The sequence below is a fragment of the Rhineura floridana genome, chromosome 7 (genome assembly GCF_030035675.1).
Source record: "Rhineura floridana isolate rRhiFlo1 chromosome 7, rRhiFlo1.hap2, whole genome shotgun sequence".
In the NCBI taxonomy this organism is placed as follows: Eukaryota; Metazoa; Chordata; class Lepidosauria; order Squamata; family Rhineuridae; genus Rhineura; species Rhineura floridana.
Window position 1 is genome coordinate 53,150,731 of NC_084486.1, and position 21,117 is coordinate 53,171,847.

Below are 21,117 nucleotides of genomic sequence, written 5' to 3' on the forward strand. Positions count from 1 at the left end.
GAGGGAAAATCCATGGCAGCAGCTGCCAGATTCAGAGACCTGCCAGTCTCCCACTGGCCACAGCAGAAGGGAGAATGGCTTGATGGACAATATTTATTTTATTATTTATTCATTAAATTTATATCCTGCCCTTCCCCCCAGGAGGAGCCCAGCTCCCATGTCTGCAACAAAGAGGCCTCCCAGAATGTTCATCTCACCTCAAACACAGTATCCCCCCCCATGGAGCAATCCACAAATTCAGCTGTGAGTAGTCAACTGTGAGGTAAATCAAATTATGTCCTTGTTTGTGTGAAGAGTGCTAGGGTTGTATATAGTGCTATATGGATACGAAAAATACGGACACAAAAATTCTACAGCAGAAGACAGCCAGCACTGTGACACCTTAGTTACTGGGGCATCTGCTCTCATTTGCTAACAAGATTTCTGCACCAGACACAAAGCAGTCATTCATCATAGAGTGTATGCCACAATAAACCAGCTGATCTTCTACTTCTGGTCAGCTTAGGTTCCATGTAATATATTACTGGTTATTTTCTTGTTACTCATATGAGAAATCCTGAAGTGCGAATTATATTTGCACCTGAGGGAAACGAACCAGCTTTTCTCACTCCACATTCAAGTGGAGCAGAAAGTTGTCTAGAAGGGGGCAGGGCAGGGAAAAGACTTAATGGAAGTCGATTCTTACTCCTTTGTTTTTTCACTGCCTGTTTGTTGCTGCAACACAGCTGCCCTTACCATCAATACTCACACCAGACTGAGGGCAGAACCACTGACTTCTGAACCCTGATCAGAACAAAGGCATTATACAGACAACCCTCACTAGTTATGTGGCACAATCACAAAGCCAAATCTGATGTTTTCTGCCCACTACTTTGGCATCATGTGGGTGGGTGGAGGCACATAAGCATTATCTTCATGAGGGTGAATGCTTTCTCTTTGCAATGTATGAAGAGCATGAAAAAAATAGGGGAGAGGTCATTTCAGGTCATACTCCACATTCCAGATAGTTACCGACCTTTTAAAATGAAAATCCTGTTGACATAATCTAATTCCAAATAAATGGTGGATAGACAAACATGGTCAGTTTGATTTAAAGGAAAAAACATATATTTGTCTATTAGATGTTGCTCATCTCCACCACATTTAGACTAGAATAGCCTACAGGATATAGGCCCAGCCTGATGACAACAAGGCTCATAAAATGAACCTTTTTTGGTATAATCTTCTTTCAAGTAAAGCCCTTAACAGCAAGTAAGAGCTTGAAGCAACCAATACTGCTGGGTATTTGTTTAGAAGCAGCTACAATTGATATACCTACATGCAGGTTTTTGATGAAGGCCAACAAAATGCTCAGGGATTAGAGTTTTAGTTGAAAGCATTGGGTCAGTTATCTTCTTCACTTGAAGAGCAGGCCAATTTAAATGCATCAAGGAGGGTCTGGGTAAAAATATTTCATGTTCAGTTAAAGAAACTATATATTGAAAGTTTGAATTTTCACCAGCCAGATGAAAATCCCTGTACTATAATCTTGGCAAGGCATGCATTCAAAGAGACTTCCCTAGGGTAGGAAGAAGTCTACTTTTGACCTAAAGGAAAAACTCTATTATGTCCATTAACCACATAATTATAAATATACATAAGCCTAATTATTCAAATGAGATTCAAGCAGCCAAAATGTACAGCATATCCAATTGCTCTATTTATTTTCTCATTTGGCAACTCATCTGGCTCTAAAAGGTCCCCTTTCAAAGGCCTTCCTGTTTTACATTAAATGTCAAATACTCAGGTCCAAAGGTAGGAGAGAGGAAAGGTAGATGGGATGATGTTAAGTATGTGCAAAGTGCAATGTTCTTTAGTTTGTGATGTGGCCTAAGTGTGACCAATTTCATTTTAGAGAGGGTGAGTCACCCTCAAACATTTTACTTAAAAACACCTTAACTGAACACAATGTACTATCTTTGTTCATGTCCTACCATAGTTTGAAGTCATTTCTAAAATGGCTGCTGTTCTGCCTTAAACAAGTTAAATAAACTATTACTTACTATTATTTCTTATAGTCACCGAACAAGTAAGGTTCTCTGAATGATGTACCGCATAAGGGAATCATAACATAAAAAATACCATTCTAAAAAGCATCATAGGACAAAAAAGAAGAAAGCCATGTTAACAGCATACAACTGCATCTCAGCTGTACACCAAGGAGCTGCCAGTGCTCTGCACAGTGGAAGAGGAAGCCATCATGTCAACTACCCAAGATATATTTGTATTCTACAGAACGACCAGAGCTTCGACAGGAGTGATCGCTAGTAAATATCTACAATCCCATTAGAATCCATTAGTTTACAAGGACTATATCAATAGGTCCCTCACCCTTACAGAGGAGAGAGGGCCACCAGAAGTCTAAAGTTCAACAGGGAATAATCTGACTATGATCCAAAATGTGTAACTCAGGAACGGCCTGTGTACAAAGGGCTGTGGCTAAATGAATTTCACGACTCTGCCCAAAGACTCAAAGCTTCCGGCAGTAAGTATGTAAAATCTTAAACTCAACACGCACACAAATAAATTCCCAGCCCACATTAGATTCTAAATAGTCAAAAATATTGTTCAATTTAGTACATGGTAATAACATTCTCAAAAGATAGTGAGGGGAGGAGAATCGAGATCACAACTGCTATCTTCACTCCTGGTCTAGCTCATTTACCCAGTTGTCCATACTAACCTCTCTCTCTGTACAGCTTGTATAGGCAAGGCTCTCTGTAAATTACCTTGAATCCAAGAAAAATGCAGATTACAGATCACATGGAGATCTCTAAAGGCTGCATATGCTTAGGCTATGTACTGCCAATCAGATGAGTTAGCAGAACAGGGATGAGATGGCATTTCCTTTAGAGTTCCTTCAAATTCACTCTGCCACTCCTCCTGAATTACAGTTTAACTAGAAAACTTTCTAAAATCTATTCCAAGATTTAAAAAGTGGTCAGTTTGTCCTAATTTTCACTTGCTTCACTTCATTAACAAAAATAGAACTTGTAAAATGGAACCCCTAATAAAATTCCACTGGTGAAAAGGCTGCAAAAAGTATGGCAGCTCCTCCTGATGGAGAAGCTCATACACAGATCAAGTATTATGCGGAAAGGTCATGTTTAACCTGAAGAAGAGACAACTGCAGATGGCTATCAGGTCGCCTCTTAATATTTGAAGGGCTGTCACAAGGATGATGGAGCACAAGCCTTAATTATGCTGAAAGCTAACCAGGGTTCCAGGATCTGTAAAATGGGAGTATTCAAAACAGGCTTCTACCAGGAAACATGAGGTTAACTACTATTAAAGCATTCTATTGAAATAATTATAAGAGATTAACCTTTAGGCCAGGGATAGGGAAACCTATGGCCCTCCGCATATTTCTGGACCACAATTCCCATCACCCCTGACCATTGGCCATGCTGGCTGGGACTGGTAGGAATTGGGAGTCCAACAACATCTGGGGGACCACAGGTTCCCCAGCCCTGATTTAGGCAGTGTTGCCACACAGCTGTAAGTTATATATTACGATTAGGGTGCAGTGTTTAACTGATCAGTCAATCAATTAAAAAAGTAATCCATGAAAAAGGATAATCAAGCAACTGATTTTTATTTTAAATACAAGCATGTATACAAACTACAGATGCATGAGTGATCTTAAAGGAAGGCTTTCTTATTTCTCTTTCACAGAGGGGGACCTCTTCCAAGATTTTTTATTTCATTTACATCCCGCCTTTCCCCATAGGAGCTCAAGAAGACATACATGGTCGTTCTCCAGTGTGGTGTAGTGGTTAAGGTGTCGGACTATGACCTGGGAGACCAGGGTTCAAATCCCCACATAGCCATGAAGCTCACTGGGTGACCTTGGGCCAGTCACTGCCTCTCAAACTCATGAAAATCCTATTCAGAGGGTTGCCATAAGTCGGAATTGACTTGAAGGCAGTACATTTCTCCCCCCTCCCATTTTATCCCACTTTAACTCTGTGAAGTAGGTTAGGCTGAGAGGTGGTAAATGGGTCAAGATCATCCAGTGGGCTTCATGATGAATTGAGCATTTGAACATATGCCTTCCTAGTCAGACACTCAACACATGCACATCATTTAAAAACAAAGAAAGCATGCTTCTTGTTGCAGAAATCTTGTTTTTACCCTTATGAAAGTTTTAATAAAGACAAATGAAACAATTAGCTATCTAAAACCCAGATTCATCTAACAATAATTCTTTCTTCTGGTTGCAGGCCTCATTAATATAGTTATTCGCCATTCTCATTTACATACATACATACACACACTCAATCTATATATAAAGAAAATTGCAGCGAAGAACTCTCAAGCTGTTGCAATATTAACAGGACATCAAGGAAGAGGACAACACATCATCTGGCTGACTGAAGCCTAGCGCAGGGCAGACTGAAGTAATATTGGCAGCCAGCATTTGAAGACTTGGCTATTTTGTTTGGGAGACTCCACCAACCACTTTGTACTCAGGTCTGCAATTTAAGGGTCAAATCCAGGCAGCAAAGACACTCAAGAGTGCAGTTTATGTGGCTGGAGAAAAGATTTGTATGCAACATGGGTCACAGGACTCCATAAAAATGTCACCTTGGAATTAGTATACTAAGATACATTGTATGGCCTCAAGTGCATGGTCACTTAAGAACAAAACCCTAATGCCGGCACCTAGAGCTTTCTACGTCAATTATACCTGGTCTCCAAGACTTGTCAGGGATGTAATGCTGCTTCTTGAATATTTCTACCCAAGCTTGATGGGCATGGATAAAAGTATGCCAGCAGAAGGGTAGAAAACGTAATAGAATATACCTTTGAACGTTACCAAACCATATTTCACTGTAGCTTGCAGCACAACATGTTTCAATATTTAGTTAATAAAATAACATATGAAACTGCATTCTAGTGCCTTGGCTAATTCAGAAATATTTCTGTTTCTGATTGGCTCAAGCAGGATGACATTCACCTGCTCTAGTCTGCAGGAGTGCAAATGTTCGCAGAGATGCAAGCAGGCAACCCCATTCATTTCAATGGAAGGACATGATCTGTGCATTTATTCCTTGGCATCCATAAGATGGTTCCATCCATTGAATGGAAAAGTTTTTCAGGTGGGGGAATCCATGAGCACATTAGTGCCTTTGAACAATAGACAGTACACTAACTCCATGTTCACTGAAGCTTCAGAAGAATTCAGCTGCACAAAGAACTTAGCTTTCATTTTCTATTTTTTAAAATCACATTTCTACAGCACAAAACACCACCTGAAGCATAGTTTCTGTGTTGTCTTCCCCATATGCTGACTGTGCTCTCAGTTATATCTTCAACATGTCCCTTAGGGAAAAAAAGTCTTTGAAAAATATTCATTTTGCAAAGAAAAAAAGGAATAGGAATAAGAAATGGAGTGAGAATTAGGCAAATCTGATTTCTTCAGTACAATAATTCTGAGCACAGAATGTGTGTTTTCTTAGTTCAGAATCTCATTTATTGTTCTCCTAGTGCTGTCATCCTCAGCTATGCATATGGGACAGCAAGGAAATGTTAAGAAAGCAATTGTACCCTGTAGAGCACTGGTCTACTTCTGAAGGCATTAGTGGTATAAAAGACAATACCCTCAACTGTTCTTTAGTTTTGGGGCAGAGAAGAGAGGAGAAGTATACTTCAACTTGAACCAGTTTTCAGGATAATATGGCTGGGATCATGACAAAGATTTGTGAATTAGAGGGGTGACATTTTGTGCAAAGGAGGAAGTTCTTGCTGCTGCCTTCAAGGAAGTTGCCATTAACACACAAAAAAAATTATATTTCCTTACCATTGAGGTTTTCCCTAAAATTATCTGGCCATAAATGTGGACTAGACCTCTCCAAAGACATCCCCCCTTTTTCATGGTTTTTCCAACAAATTTAAAGATTTTCACAATCTACTTTACCTTCTCTCTTTTCTCAGAGAAAGCAGTTATTGGAATGTGTGCACTATACTTCATGCAAGGAAAGCAACCAGGGCTGTGGAGTCAGAGTCGCGGATTCAGAGTCATGAGCAATTTTGGGTGGAGTCGGAGTTGGTAGAAATGTACCGACTCCGACTCCTTTATAAATGGCAAATGTATATTAACTAGTAATAACAAATTTACTGTAGTAAAATGGTAGCACCAGGCACTTCATCACCACCACGTGAATCCAGAGCTTGGAAAAGTTACTTTTTCAAACTACAACTCCCATCAGCCCCAGGGATTGGGCTCGTGGGAGTTGTAGTTCAAAAAAGTAACTTTTCCAAGCTCTGGATTCACATGGTGGTGATGAAATGCCTTGTGCTACCATTTTACTACAGTAAATTTGTTATTACTAGTTAATATACATTTGCCATTTATGAAGGAGTCGGAGTCGGACAGTAGAAAAATAGAGGAGTCAGAGTTGGTCTGGAGTACCGAGTCCACAGCCCTGAAAGCAACACATCCCTAAAACAATTTTGTGGGACCTAGTAGTGATCAGCAGAACCTCAAGCACTCAAGCTTTATAAAGAACAGAGGCCAGTTCACACAATTCAAACCAGAAGTAGCGTATGTCAGCCTTCCCCAGCATCTGATGTTCTCCAGATGTTTTACACTACACTTTCCATTAGCCCCTACCAGCATCGACAATTATGAGGGGGATGGAAGTTGTAGGCCAACAACATCCGGAGTGCTGGTGTATGTACAGAAAATATATAGACCACGCACCTCTCACACACCACCACATGAGAAATGAAAAACACACTCAGCTGGATCCTTCTACCTCAAAAACAAAAAATTAAGGACTAGCACATTCATTGGCTTGCTGCTTCACTTCATTAGACAGATTGAGCCTTAGGTTTCAGCAGAGATTTTTTTAAAACGTGACCGAAAAGGACAAAACAAGAGGGAAACACCAGGTCATCCAGATATATTATATAAAACTCTGAATTCTATGAGCATAGGCCAATTTTCAGCAAAGCCATAAAAATGTTTTATCAATTGTGGCTTGGTATACGTATGCAAAATTCATGTGGCTGGGTGTATGCAATATTTATGAAGGTGTGCCCATTATATGCATCCAAGATATACCGTGGTCAGCTGGAGCTCAGTATCAAAATAACATTTTCCATTTGGCCCTTAGAGCTGACCAAATATGTGTTTTTTTACAGTTATGCACCTATATACACACACTTGTAGCAGCCTAATTCTAATGCTGCTCTGAGGCAGAGCTGTGGAGGACTGAATATCAGAATCCCCAAACGAGCAATCTTCTTCCACTGACAACAGCAGCAGCATCTAGCAGTACCATCGGATCATTTGCAATAGCACTGGGCAAGGGTGGGAGGATACAAGTTAAAAGTTGCAATGTGCTAAATGTATCATGTTACATTTTTAAGTTTCAACTAAAGCCTAACCTTTTTGTTGTAAAGAACATAGAAAGCAGTTTGCCAACATAACGAGGGCCCCATTCTTCCAACTCTATACACACTTACCTATAAGATAGATATTACAAAACAAGGCCAATCAACATACATGCATGTGATGGGGAAGGGATGTAGCTCAGTGGTAGAGCATCTGCTGTGCATGCGGAAGGTCCCAAGTTCAGGCCATGGCAATTCCAGGGAGGACTAGGAATTGTTCCTCGCCTGAAACCTTGGAGAACTGCTAGCACTCAGTGCAGGCAATATTGAGCTAGATGGACCAATTGGTCTGATGCTGTACAAGACAGCTTCCTATGTTCCTATGTGTGTATGACCAATATACCATATAAATAATCTAACATTAGCTGACATCACTTGATAACTTAAAGAGTGTAACTGACAGGTTTAGTCACCTTTTACCAGGCAAACCCCACAAAATGAGAGCCAACCTGGGAGATGCCAGAAGGAAGTGTCCTGTGGTGAAACAGACTAGTTTCAGTGTGTGATCCCACCCCAAGGTACTATGCAGCCTTCTTCAAAGCTGGCATCTAAAAAAGGCATATTGGCACCATCAATTTGAATTTTTTTCTAGGGCCATTTCAAAACGTTTTATTCTAGCACATCATACAGAGCCCTGAATTAGCATCTTCTTTTTTCTCATCAGAATATATAGACCATATTGCAGTTACAGGTACAAAATCTATAGGGTTCCCAATGATGAGTCATCCTATACATTTGCAGAGGAGAATTGTCTGGTGGAAGGAGAGGCCTCAGCCTTTATGTCAGCTGCTGAGTCTCCCCTGCAGAAGCCATTTCAAGTTGTCCACCATCACTACTCTGCACCCCTACTAGCCTCCCAGTTGGGCTATGAAACTGACAGGAAGCCCAGTTGAGAGCAACCCTCCCCCGAAACACACACAGAGCAGATGAATTCCACAGGGCAGGATTTACAGGCAAACTGGTGAGCAGAGAGTTAAGCATCCTTTTCACCAATTCTCTTCTACATATGCCTCCTACACTTGCGTGATGACCTCAGAGAAAACATTAAAGCCTTTATCTTGTGAAAGAATAAATGTTATTCTTCATAACTTTAACTTCTCTGCCAATTGATGACAGAGAGCAAATCCCTGCAATGCTAAATAGCTACAGGAACGACTTGAACAAGACGACATGTGAGCTCCTACCTGCACGATGACTAAGCCTACTAAATAACTCACCCTGGCCTCTTCAAAGGGCACATCCCTCTATTCTAAAAATGACTAATACATATATGGGGCACTGTTAAGCATTGCCATTCAATAAGCAGCTGATATGTACCTCTTTAAAATCACACACGTTCACTTTTCTAACACCCGATTCCTCTTCTTGGCCTAGTCTCCATTTTCCTTTTATTCAGAGTGGTAAATGTCAAAATAGAAATGTGTCACAGACCAAGCCTGCTTGGAATGAGACACCCTTTAACTTGGAAGGGATTCCCCCTGCCCCTTATAAGGAGGCTGGTAATCACTATTCAGTGGTAAAAAAAGGTAAAGGTGTCCCCGCACTTGTAGTGCGAGTCGTTTCTGACTCTTAGGGCGACGTCTTGCGACGTTTACTAGGCAAACCGTATATATGGGGTGGGATTGCCAGTTCCTTCCCCAGCCTTTCTTCCCCCCCCCCCAGCATATGCCGGGTACTCATTTTACCAACCACGGATGGATGGAAGGCTAAGTGGACCTCAACCTCTTTTACCGGAGATTCGACTTCCTCCTTCCGTTGGAATCGAACTCCGGCCGTGAGCAGAGCTTCGGATGTGTTACCGCCGCTTACCACTCTGCGCCATGGAGGATCTGATTCAGTGGTAAGGAAAATAATTTTTGTTCCATGCTCAGACTTGCTCTCATAGTTGCTACAAACGCTTGACTGGTCCCTGGAATTTTAAACACCTGAGCCTCGGCTCTAATCTTTTTGTCCCGTCCCACCCATCCACCCACCCATCCATCGGACTAATAGACAGGCCACAACCTTGCATGCTCTTAATATCTACATGTTATAAGAAGACTTGGGAGGCTCAGCTTCTCCCATCATAGTTTTGCAATGATGGAAAAAATCTGCAGAAATGGCACAACAGGCCACATACTGGAAAAAGCTAGCTACCTTTTTGTGCTCATATGGTAGCACCCTTAAAAACCACCAAGGCAAGGATGAGAAGTTGTTGGGTTTTTAAATTCCTTTCAGTGACCAGCACATCAGTTCCTGCTTCGAGATGTATGCTTGTAATACTTGCATTAGAGAGATGTTATGTTGAGCTCAAGGCCCCATCTGCACTATGTGTTAGTGGTATAATACTACTTTAAAAGAGTCACAGCTTCTCCCAAAGCATCCTGGGAACTGTTGTTTGTTGCTGAGAGTTGTTAGGAGACCACTATTCCCCTCAATTGTAGCTCTTTGAGGGGAGTAACAATCTCCTAAGAATTCTCAGCATTCTTAACAAAGTGCAGTTTCCAGGATGGTTTGGGGGAAACCATGACAGTTTAAAGTACCATGAAAAAAAATGGAAATGGACTGCCTTCTAGTCGATCCGATATATGGCTACCCTACGAATAGGGATTTCATAGTAAGAGATATTCAGAGGGGGTTTACCATTGCCTCCCTCTGAGGCTAGTCCTCCTCAGCTGGCTAGGGCCCGCTCAGCTTGCCACAGCTGCACAAGCAGCCCCTTCCTTGTCTGCAACTGCCAGCTGGGGGGCAACTGGGCTCCTTGGGACTATGCAGCTTGCCCACGGCTCCATAGGTGGCAGGGCACATAACCCTGATCCATTCATTGTGGGGGTGATCTTTAGCTGGCCCTTTACACCCAGGAGACACGAGTGGGGATTTAAACTCACAGACTCTGGACTCCCAGCCAGGCTCTCCTCCCCACTGTGCTATACCAATACTGCTTTAAGTGTGTAGTCCACATGGGGTATAAGTTACAGGACAGCAAATTTTGGCAGAACGTTAAGAGAAGAGCAATTTAACAGTGGAATCAATTACCTAGAACAGCCTTTCCATCCTTCGGGTCCCTAGATATTGCTGGACTACAACTCCCATCAGCCCCACCTAGCATGGTCAATTATCAGGAATTATTGGAACTGTGGTTTGGGCATCCAAAAGTTGGGAAAGGATAACCTAGAGGGGTGGGGAGGCTTGAAGGCCTCACTGGAAGTCTTCAAGCGGAGGCTGGACAGACATCTCTTGGGGGTGTTGAAGTTCAGGATTTCCTGCACTGAGCGAGGGGGTTGGATTAGAAGACCTACAAGGTCCCCTCCAACTCTATGATTCTGGCTCATATGATTCATGCTCCATCCCCAGCAGTACACATAGCAAGCTTTAGGTGTAGGCTTGTGTGCCATCTGAACCTATTTACTGCATATGCATCCTGCTTTATTGTCAAGGAGAGCATGGAAAAAGCAACTGGATTATTTTATCTTCACAACAACCCTGCATGTGTGTGGGTGAGAAAGAGTGAGTTAGGGAGACATACTGGAGTCAGCTTTTAAGCGGCTACTATTCAACTCCCAGTCATCTACATCCTCTCAAGAATCCCTTTCAACTGATGGAAGGGCTCTACATGCCTTTGCTACACTACATACTTCTGCTATCCCACCCACCCCCTCAAAGTTTTCTTTTACACCATAGGATGTTACTCTTGTCTCCTCTATTCAGCTGCTGCCCTCCCTATTCCCATCCCACCTTATTTGGTTTCCCACAACCACAGAGTTCCTACAACCTACAAATCATTCAGAGTCCCAGTAAAACTACAGTCCTATGCATATCAACTTTGAGACTAAGTCTTACAAAAACCAGTAGTACTTGCTTCCAAGAAAATATGTGCAGGACCAACCTGCAAGTTTATTTGCAATAATGACTTGGTAAGATGCAAAAAGAAGCAAACAAATAATAATAATAAAAAGGAAGGCAGCCAGAAGTATGTGTAACCTTGATTTCATAGAGATGGAGAACTACTGAAAATTCTGCAGAACATGTTTTTGAAACAAACACAACTGAGAACTGAAAGGAGGGGAATGGAAAAAGAATTGCCAATTACCATTTTGTTCCTGCCCCCAAACAAGGAAATGTTGTCAAAACCAGCTGGAGGGGAAAAAAATGGTAGGACAACTATTGTTATCCAAAATTTAAGCCGATAAGCAAAATATTTGTTGTTGCATGTGGGTGGTTGGAAAAGAAGCTAGGGGCATTTAAAGTAGGGTTGACACACTTCTGTCTGTGGACAACCAGTAATGAGGTGATTGCAAATCCATTCAACAGCTGATCAAGAAATGGGTTCCTGGCCTTCTGGTGAGCAGGACAGCTTGAGCACACAGATCTCCTCCACAGACGTGATGCTGCTTGGAGAAGATAAGAAACAGCAGGAGTCTCTTCCAGACAGTTGGAGAAACCTCTAGTTTCTCACCTTCACTAGCAGCCACCCAAATGAGAGAAGATGCCAGTATTTCCCAAAGGCCTCTCTGTGCGCCAAAACAAAGGTGGCAACCTCAAAATAACAACTTAGTAAGCCAACCCATCATTTGTGGATTTGTTGTTGTTATATCCCTTCAAGTCGATTTCGACTTATGCAAGCCTATGAATCAGCGACCTCCAATAGCATCTGTTATAAACTACCCTGTTCATATCTTGTAAGTTCAGGTCTGTGGCTTCCTTTATGGAATCAATCCATCTCTTGTTTGGTCTTCCTGTTTTTCTACTCCTGTTTTTCCCAGCATTCTTGTCTTTTCTAGTGAATCATGGATGCCTGCCTATAATATAAGCAGAGTTCAATTTTTAAAAATATCACCTTAAAATATATAGGCAGGCAGAAACTGAATCTAACAATACAGGAAAGCAGCAACAGGACATGCAGATTTGTCTGCCACAAGAAACCAGGAAGTCAAATGGCTGGCTGACAATCCAGCTGCTTTCTGAGGTCTACTCAGGTTTTTTTCCCCTTTCAATGTCAACCTCTTGATAAGTGCAAATTAGAAACGCCAGTGCATATCAATCATCTGATAAGAGACACAGCTCTTCTATGTCCCAACCCACATCATGCAGCTTTCAAATCATAACTTCTCTCTGCAGAGATGAGGGTTTCTTTCTCTCTCCTGGATCTGTTCATTATAGGCATCTTTGTCTATCATTCCCTGGGCTTTTAATTTTCCTAGTATTGTGTTATGTCTTTTTACACAGATTTTGCTATACTTACCATTTTCAATTGCATTGATTTCTGCATACATCTCTCTCCCTTCCTCTCCTACCCCATTCCAGTCTACCTTTACTTTCTGCTTTCTAGACTAGCCAGATATTTCAGCATTTGTTTATTCTAGATTCTCTCTCCCTCCTCACTCAGGCAGCAATCCTATATGCATTTACATAAGAGTAAATCCTACTAATTCAGTGGGGTTTACTTCTGAGTAGATATGGGGAGAACTGCACTGTCAACGTCCATCTTCTTCAAGATGCCACTTCAAATTCAGCAACCTTTAAAGCTCTTGGCTTTACTAGGGAATGTGTGTAAAAGGAAAATATATTCAAAAAGCCAACTGAATCAACCTGCAACATATGGCAAGGCAATTCTGGAAGCGTCTTAGATGGCTGGAAAAAGGTATGTTAAATTAAATGTGAAGCATCTTCATCCTACTGAAAAGAAAGAGCAGAAAGAGTTAGGTAAACCAGGGGGAGAAGGGCAGGGGCAAGGAACCATGCTCCGAGTGGATAGGCACCAAGCTTTTGAACTGTCTGGGAGGTTTGGAAAAGAAAACAATGGATAAGCTACTAAAGCCTTGCACCAAAAAAACAACCCAGAACATTTGGTTTATACTGCCTTTATCCAGGAAGGTCTGAGAGGGAAAAGCTATCATCCAGACAAGCCAAGAATATCAGAAGAGACGTCCTCTAAACCCTTCGATCCTGCACTGTTATTTGGGGAAACTATTTATTTATTCAAATGAGCTCAAAAGCTAGCAGATGCATTTGAGGAGTTAAAAAGAAGTCTCAAATCAAGTACAACATTCTTTCTAGTACAGAAGGAGAGGGGCCATAGCTCAGTGACAAGCATGTGCTTTCCATGCAGAAAGCCCAATGTTCAATCCCCAGAATCCTCAGTTAAAAAGATCACGTAGCAGATAAGGCCTCTGCTTAAGAACTCTGCAAGACGGTCTGTAGTCTGTTTAAAGCAATTTCATATGAAAGTAATCAAATCCCACCATATGTGATGAACATAGCCTCTAGGGCAGGGATGCGGAACCTTTTTCAGCTTGAGAATTGCATGCCTTTCTCTGCAACCTTCTGGGTGCCACAGAAGGTGGTGGTGGGCGGGGCCAGAGATAAAAGTGGGCAGAGCAAAAAACCTTCTCTGTCCTCCATCTAGGCAAGCAAGCAGCATTATCAGAGTTGGATACATTCCAGCCAGGCAAGAACACTCAAGGAGAGTACAAAGCAGAGCTGCCAAGTGATGTGGCATGGGGAGAGTTCCAAGGGCCAGAGAGAGGCCTAGAAGGAAGTATATGGCCCCCAGGTCTGAGATTCCCTATCCCAACTATAGGGGATGCAATACACTGTAGCAGACTATTCAGGCCTAATTCATCACACCATGTTAAATGGCAAGGTTTAATTCAGTGGGTCAGAGCAGTGTGTTTTTATAAGAGCTGTATTAAATACAATGGGGGGTGTCTGAAGGAACAGACAGCAAATCTCAGAAACCATTCAAGTATGTGAGCTGCTTATGCAGAGGAGGCAGAATGGCACAGAAGCAACAAAATGCACACTAACAAACAGACATGAAAACTTCTCATCCGGTTCTCCTGTGGAAATTAATGGGGCTTTCCCAAGAGCCTCTGCTCCTGCACATGTCCGATGCATTCCAATGGGGCTTGCACACACAAAAAATTCCCAGTGCACTGTGCCATGTTAATTTGCTTCAGAGTCTCAGGTGCCAGAAAGAAATCAATACAGCTGCAGCAATGGCTGGCCACATAATGCAAGCGCTTCTGTGGCTATTTTGACATTATCAGTGACATTTGCTGCCTGGAAAATGAGAGAGGCGGGGCAGGGGGAGAGAAGATCCACAGAAACCCCCAAGTCTGAATATATTGCTTCACAATGGAGCATATTACATTGTGTTCTTATGTGGTAAATTTTACATGCTGAAAATAATGAAAGAAAATCACTGCTTTAAAAAATACACATGAAACCATATGTTTAAATCACATGACTTTTCTGCTGGCATATCTAATTATGAGATAATGCCTGCCGGATAATTGTCAAAGGCTAATGGCTGCACACTGTGTGGGGGTGGGGAACAGGGAAGCTGTCACTAAGATTAAGCCCTTATTATAGAAAATGAATTTGGGGCCTCCAGAAGCAGTAGGCATTTATTTACAATCTCTGTTCAAAAATGCAGTGGCCCACATTTGTGAACACTGCCATAGACACTCCAGAATTGCAGTTTTGGGCAGAGGGTGTATTCCAAAGAACTTTTAGCTATTTTAGGACAAAAGAATGTGTGCAGGAAAAAAAGAGAATGAGAGCTATTTCAAGTTATTTAGAAAGGCCTGTTTTAGGCAATAATACAATAACCTGTTAAGCTCAATTTTCTATCATTGACTGGTTTTCCTAGTTTGGTTTAGTTAGGACAAAATTCCTTTATCAGAGGACCTAAAACATACCCTTTAACAAGCAATTAGGAGATTGCTTTATTATGTATATGCAATTCTTTCATTTTAATGATACTACAGAACAGGCAATTTTAGACATGTTACATGTGGATAAAATTACACACTCACTATAAGCACAAGCACCAACCTTTGTTCAATTGCAGGCATTTCCCTAAACATAATAAAATCTAGACTGGGAAGGGTGGGGGAGGGAGCTTTGCTGCTTCCCTTTGTATATGTACATATAAGGTTTTCCTCTCTCTCTCTCTCTCTGAGGCTGGCACTTTTGCTAAATTCAGAAAAATAAAAATGGCAAGCTGGGGGCTGCTTCTACCCAAGATAAAAGCTTTTTGAAGTGTGCAATATTTTTGAACAAAGAAGTCTATAATTATGGTAACATGTGACATCATGAGGTTATCATGGTGCTGCACTAGCAGCCACCCATATGCAGCATAAGTGGAACCTGAGCAGCAAACCAAAAAGGGAGACAGAAAAACTTTTAACAAAGTGACAACATTCGGAGAAAGGTTCCCTACACTCCCCCTTCCCGCACAAAAGCTTGCTGGCTTGATCGCTGAAAGACGAAGGCAATGTTTCTCCTTTCCTCTCCCTCCCCCCGCCCAAATGACACACCTTTTTAAAAAGTGCATATTCTTATATTCTTATTACAAAACCTTTTCCAGAAGAGATGATGAGCCACCTTTTAAAACGTCATTAAAAAGAGGCTCCGATCGTGTTTTGTACCAACTTAAGTTTCAAAGAGGAAAAAATATTTCTTCCAGGAAGGATTTCGAACAGAAAATGAAACCAGAATCTCCTGTTTAAGAGGGAGAAGAAAAATCACCCTCCCCACCCCCTCTCAGCACTTCGCTCCCCTCCCCCACTGCAACGTGCCATGCAACTTTAACTCTTTAATCAGATTATGGCCTAATCCCTCCTCCTGCCCAGCTGCTCTGTTCTGCCCTCGCCTTACAGCAGGCCCAAGTGGGGAAGGCAAACTTCTCAGTTACAATCCCCTCTTTTGGAAGTGTGCTTTGTTTTTGTGGTGGGGGTAAAGAGGGGGGTAATAAAGCAATTAATGATCCTACTTTTTAGTGCAATCCAGGAGGATTCCAGTGAAGCGCCTCTCCCCGCAGCTCAAGGTGACCACCAGGGTGTCGTTCACCATTTGCTCCACCAGCACGGGCAGCCAGGAGCCGACCTGCGGCTCCCTCGCGTCAGCCTCCTCCATGCTTTTACAGAGGAACTCTGCGGCGACAGCCTCGGGTTGCAGCTGCAGGGCGGCTGCGGGATCCCAAGCGGTTTTGCTCGGGCCAGTTCCCCTCCCCCTGCCGTTGAAGCTGCTGCTGGCGCTGCTGCTCTCGGGATAGCTACACTGGTCGCTGCGATGACCTCATGGCTCCAGGCTCCCCCTCAGCAGGGAGGATTAGTAGGTGCGCTGACGTCACAATGCTTTCCTCCCGGGAACGTTCCACGGCGGAATCCTGAAAGAATTGGCTACATTAGGGTGATTAGGAAACAAGCGGATAGTTTTGTTTCACACTACCTCCACCTTCCTTTAAACGGGTTACCCCTAGAAAGGAGGCCTGCCCTCTGCCCCACGTTCCAGCTCAGAAGCACCACGCACATACCCTTAACGTGAAGGGTCAAGAGAGAATCCAGGCTGAAGAGATTCCCCCTCTATACTGTAACTATAACATTTTCAAATAAGGAAGGGGGGGGGAAACATCTATTGACCTCAATGAATTTACCCTTCCCCCCCCCAACCTACCCCCTCAAAAAAGATAATACTGGCTAACGATGTGGATTCCCTCTCCAAGCAAGATACTTACCTGGAGTGGGCTGCTGTGCCACAAACTACTCCATATCCAGTAGGTTTCTAGACAAGCTCACAGTTCAGTGAATTATTTCTTCTTCCCTTTAGATGGCTCTATTAAACAAGGGCAGTCTTTCTGGTTTGCAGATAAGATGTAAGTTGTGTCTGCGCATAACACCTGGGACCAATATGTTTCAATTGCCTTTAAAATTGATATATTTTCTACCATAAGCAGTTAAATGCTTACACTTTCATCCTTTTGAAGCTGGATCCTAGGCATGCATACGCAGAATTGAGTACCATGGAGTTCTGTGGGATTTGTGCCCAAGTAACAGTGCAATCCTAACCATTCCTACTCATAAGTTAGAATTGCTTTTAATATTGTTAGAATTGCTTTTAATATGTCTTTTAATATGTCTTTTAATATGTCTTTTAATACCTTTAACTCTTTTTAAAAAGATGTTTTTTTAAAAAAAATTAAAATGTTTTTAACATTGTTTTGTTTTAATGTATTTTAAGGTCTTTTTATGAAGTTTTAGAGTGTTTTTAGTGTTTCTGTTTGCCACCCTGGGCTCCTGCTGGAAGGAAGGGCGGGGTATAAATAAATAAATAAATAAATAAATAAATAAAATAAGTCATACTGAATTCAAAGGGGCTTACTCCCAGGGAAGGGTCTGCATTGGATTGTAGCCCTGCCATTTACTCAGGCTACTTGTACATTTCAATGACACTTTGGGTGAAATGACCTGACTGCGAATAAGGGACTTGTGGAACAGAATCCCCAAAACGTCAGCCTAGTGGGATAGAAACATTTCCCTCTGTGACACAAATCAATGTTCTCACATTTGTTGTCTTAAAAGCTGAAAATGTACATTTGTAGGCAATGGTGGGCAGGCCAAGCCTCTGAGCGCCTTTTAATGATTTCATTTGTTAACCATGGAAAGCAGCTTATTCCTTTCCTTTTTTTTTTCAGAGCTTGAGGGTGTACAGATTGTAACAACCAGTGGTCATCTTCTCCAACTTACATGGGAAATTTCAAATGCCAATTGCAATACAAAATATTTCATCTCAAGTAGGAGCTGTTCCCAAAAGCTTAAAAGTCATCCTAAAACAGGATGTATGACTTTAGCTCAACAAGCCTGCATTCGGAAACACAGATTTATGACTATCTTTCTTCTTAATGGCATAAATTTCATACAGCTCTCTTTCTTATTAGCAGTTCAGTTCTATGCATGCTTGCTCAAAAGTAAGATGGTGGTTGCTAGCCCTACACTTACCTGGAAAATAACACTATTGAATATAGTAGGACTTACTTCCAAGCAGACATGGCTAAGATCGCACTGTTAATATATTCTTGTACAGGACAGCTAAGTGTAACTCTGTGCATATTTACTCAGAAGCAAGTCCCATGGCATTCAGTAGGTTTACCCCCTAGTAAGTCTGTTAAGGATTGCAGCCTGAACCAGGTTACAGTCCACAAGCCACTTTCTCTAAGCCAAGAGTGAGAACCTCCAGCCCATGGGCCAAATTTGGCCCTCCAAGCCACCCCATTTGGCCCTTGAGACCTATCCTGATTTAAACTCTAGAGAAGGCATTTAAAAGGCATTCTCAAAGGAGAGCTTAGCAACAAAATCCTAAATTGCAAGGCTGTTACATGCAGTCCAGTATGAGGCATGTTCACTCAAAAGTCCCACTGGCAGGATTTACTCCCAAGTAAGTGTACATACAATCACAACCTTTAAGTTATTACTTTAAAAGAGAGGAAATTTCTACATTCCAGTACAGCAGTGAACCTACGGAAAGACCATGTCTGACACCCTCATCCTCCTAGATTACTTGGAAATAAACACCATGAATTTATATAGGCAGGGAGGGGACTATATTTCCAAGTACAATGCATGTTCAAGACCAGAAAACATAAGTAACCATCTCCCTCATAATCAAATAAAATGCTTTTAAGAACATGTTTTCAAGAAACTGAGATTACGATTCAGCAGCAGTCTTGCTTTTGATCACAATCAGTGAAACAAAAATAGAACAGGCAAAAGGCCCTTTTTGGGCCTGCTCTCTTAAAACAACAAGGAAGTGATTAAAACAGATTGATAAGGAAACTTAGAAATTTGAACAAACATGAAGGGTTAAAACTACTGGGTTTCTGTACATCTGCATTTGTGGGCGGGGGGGAGAAGAGATCCACATCTTTTTTATAATTGAATAACATCACACAGTGTTCTGTAGAATTACTTTCTCAGGCTTATTATACACAGTGCCACAAAGAAAAGAGGGCAACTGCCCCTCTTTGCATTCAAGAGGGGTCCAAGGTCACCAGCTCTTCCTGCTCCTGCCACTCTTCTATTGGCTCTTTAGATAGAAATCTCCAATGCTGTCAAAAATATGTTCACTAGTGCAGTATGTAATGTGGTTTATCAGATGACTAACATGCAGATGGGCTGCAAAGTGCAGTGAAATATTAGTCTTTCACTTTCAACATACAGTATTCCATCTTTTTGGGAAGAAAAGGGGGGGAAGATATATTCAAAGGAAGTAATTAAAGGCAAACATGTGGCAAAGACAACAAAAACCACCACCAGCTACCCATATCTTCACATGCTTACAGCAAATTTCACTTCCTTGGCAGTGCAACCCTCTACACCCCTACTCAGAAATAAGCCCCACTGAGTTGAATGGAACTTATTCCATAGTGGTACAATAGTACAAACTATTTTCTGCATGAAAGGAAATTGGGGGGAAAATAAAGGGAATGCATGGAAAGCATGCGGTTTTTGACTTAGAAAAAAAAAGAAAAATAAGTAGATTTCATAGTCAATTGTTTATAAAAAAATGTGCCTGGGTTGCACAATATTGCTTTTAGCTTCAGTTATTTAAATATATTGAACCAAACCTTGGAAAATGTGGTCAAAAATACAATTTGGTGGTTATCTGAAACACTAGATAGAGGCTTTTCTGCCTCGACCCCCTCCCCTTCTCAAAGCTCTGTTGTTCAGATAGTGCTTCTTCAACAGAGCCAAGCAAATTCTGCACACAAGTCAGATAAACCTTCCATTCCTCTGCTACATTTCAAGCCTTTTAATTAATGTGACAGATACATTCAGGCTGCAATCCTGTATCCACACTTACCTGGGTGTAAGTCCCATTGAACTCAATGGACTTTTTTCTGAGTAGACATGTTATAGGACTGCAGTCTCATTGCACTTTCTCTGCCAATTCTGGCGGTGGGTTCTCCACTCTGAAAATGCTCTGAGCCCGGGCTGCAAACAGGAGCGCCGAGGACATTTATGGCCACAGTTTAATCATTCGAAAGGAAGATTGGGTTGCTTTAATCAATTGAAGTTACCCCCAGTCTTCTGCAGCCTAGATCTGATTTTTATTTATTTGTTGTTATTATTAAGAGCAGCTAGAAAACATTAAAAAGGGAAGTGGGAGGGGGGAACCACCGAAGCAAGTATGAATTAAACCTTCTCAACTGAGGCTAATTCGAATGCACGGAAATAATGAGGAGAAGAAAGTCTATGGCTCTCACATTACCTGAGCGATCACTGTCTCTCTCCAGCCCTTTGAACCATGACAATGTTTGATAATTCAGCGAGGTTACTATGCGCCGCATTTCGTTTCCACCATGCACCCCCTAGCGGTTCCCAGCTGCATTTCCTCCCTAAAACTGGTTTCTGCGGCCGCTTCGAGGGGAGAAGCGCCGCCCCTTTGCCGGAGAGGCTGCTGCTGCTGTTGCGGCTGCTGCTGCTGCTCTCGTCGTCGAGACGCTTCTGACCTGGCAGGGTAGGACACGCCTCCGGAGGCAGCCGCCGCCGCAGCAGCAGCCGCCTTAAATCTAAGGCACGTCCCCTCCTCTCTTGCTTCCTCCTCAAACATTCCAAGAATAGGCAGGCCGTCTTGTTGGGCACAGCGCTTGCAACAGCACCAGCCGTATGCTCCAAATCCTTCAGCGACAGAATCAGTAGGCTACTGCAGCGGTGGGCGGACTTCAGTTTTGCAGGGGCAACTCTGGGTGCGTGTTTACTAAAACTGTGAGATCTAGGTGCAAAAAAAATTGGTTCAGGCTAGCGGAGAAACGCATAACAACTAAGGGGAAAGGGTACACATGCTGAGCCAAGGAAATGGTTATCAATACTAGAACCAAACTTATAAATCCTTTAACACAGAAATCCACCCCTG

The 21,117-nt window shown here is 42.2% G+C and overlaps 1 protein-coding gene across 3 annotated transcripts in view; it reads right to left on the reverse strand.

Moving 5' to 3' along the window:
* Positions 1 to 20,717, reverse strand: part of PWWP2B (PWWP domain containing 2B) — a 35,833-nt gene extending 15,116 nt beyond the window's left edge. The window contains exons 1-2 of one of the 3 annotated variants that reach the window (XM_061635631.1): positions 20,473 to 20,717; positions 16,199 to 16,594 (exon numbers count right to left, since the gene is read on the reverse strand). In XM_061635631.1, coding sequence (XP_061491615.1) covers positions 16,199 to 16,341 — 143 coding nt within the window. In that variant the 5' untranslated portion in view covers positions 16,342 to 16,594; positions 20,473 to 20,717. Of the gene's footprint in view, positions 1 to 16,198; positions 16,595 to 16,942; positions 17,044 to 20,064; positions 20,164 to 20,472 lie in introns of those variants that run through there. The other 2 variants (XM_061635633.1, XM_061635632.1) reach the window with 2 other exon arrangements.
* Between the last annotated feature and the right edge of the window lie 400 nt (positions 20,718 to 21,117).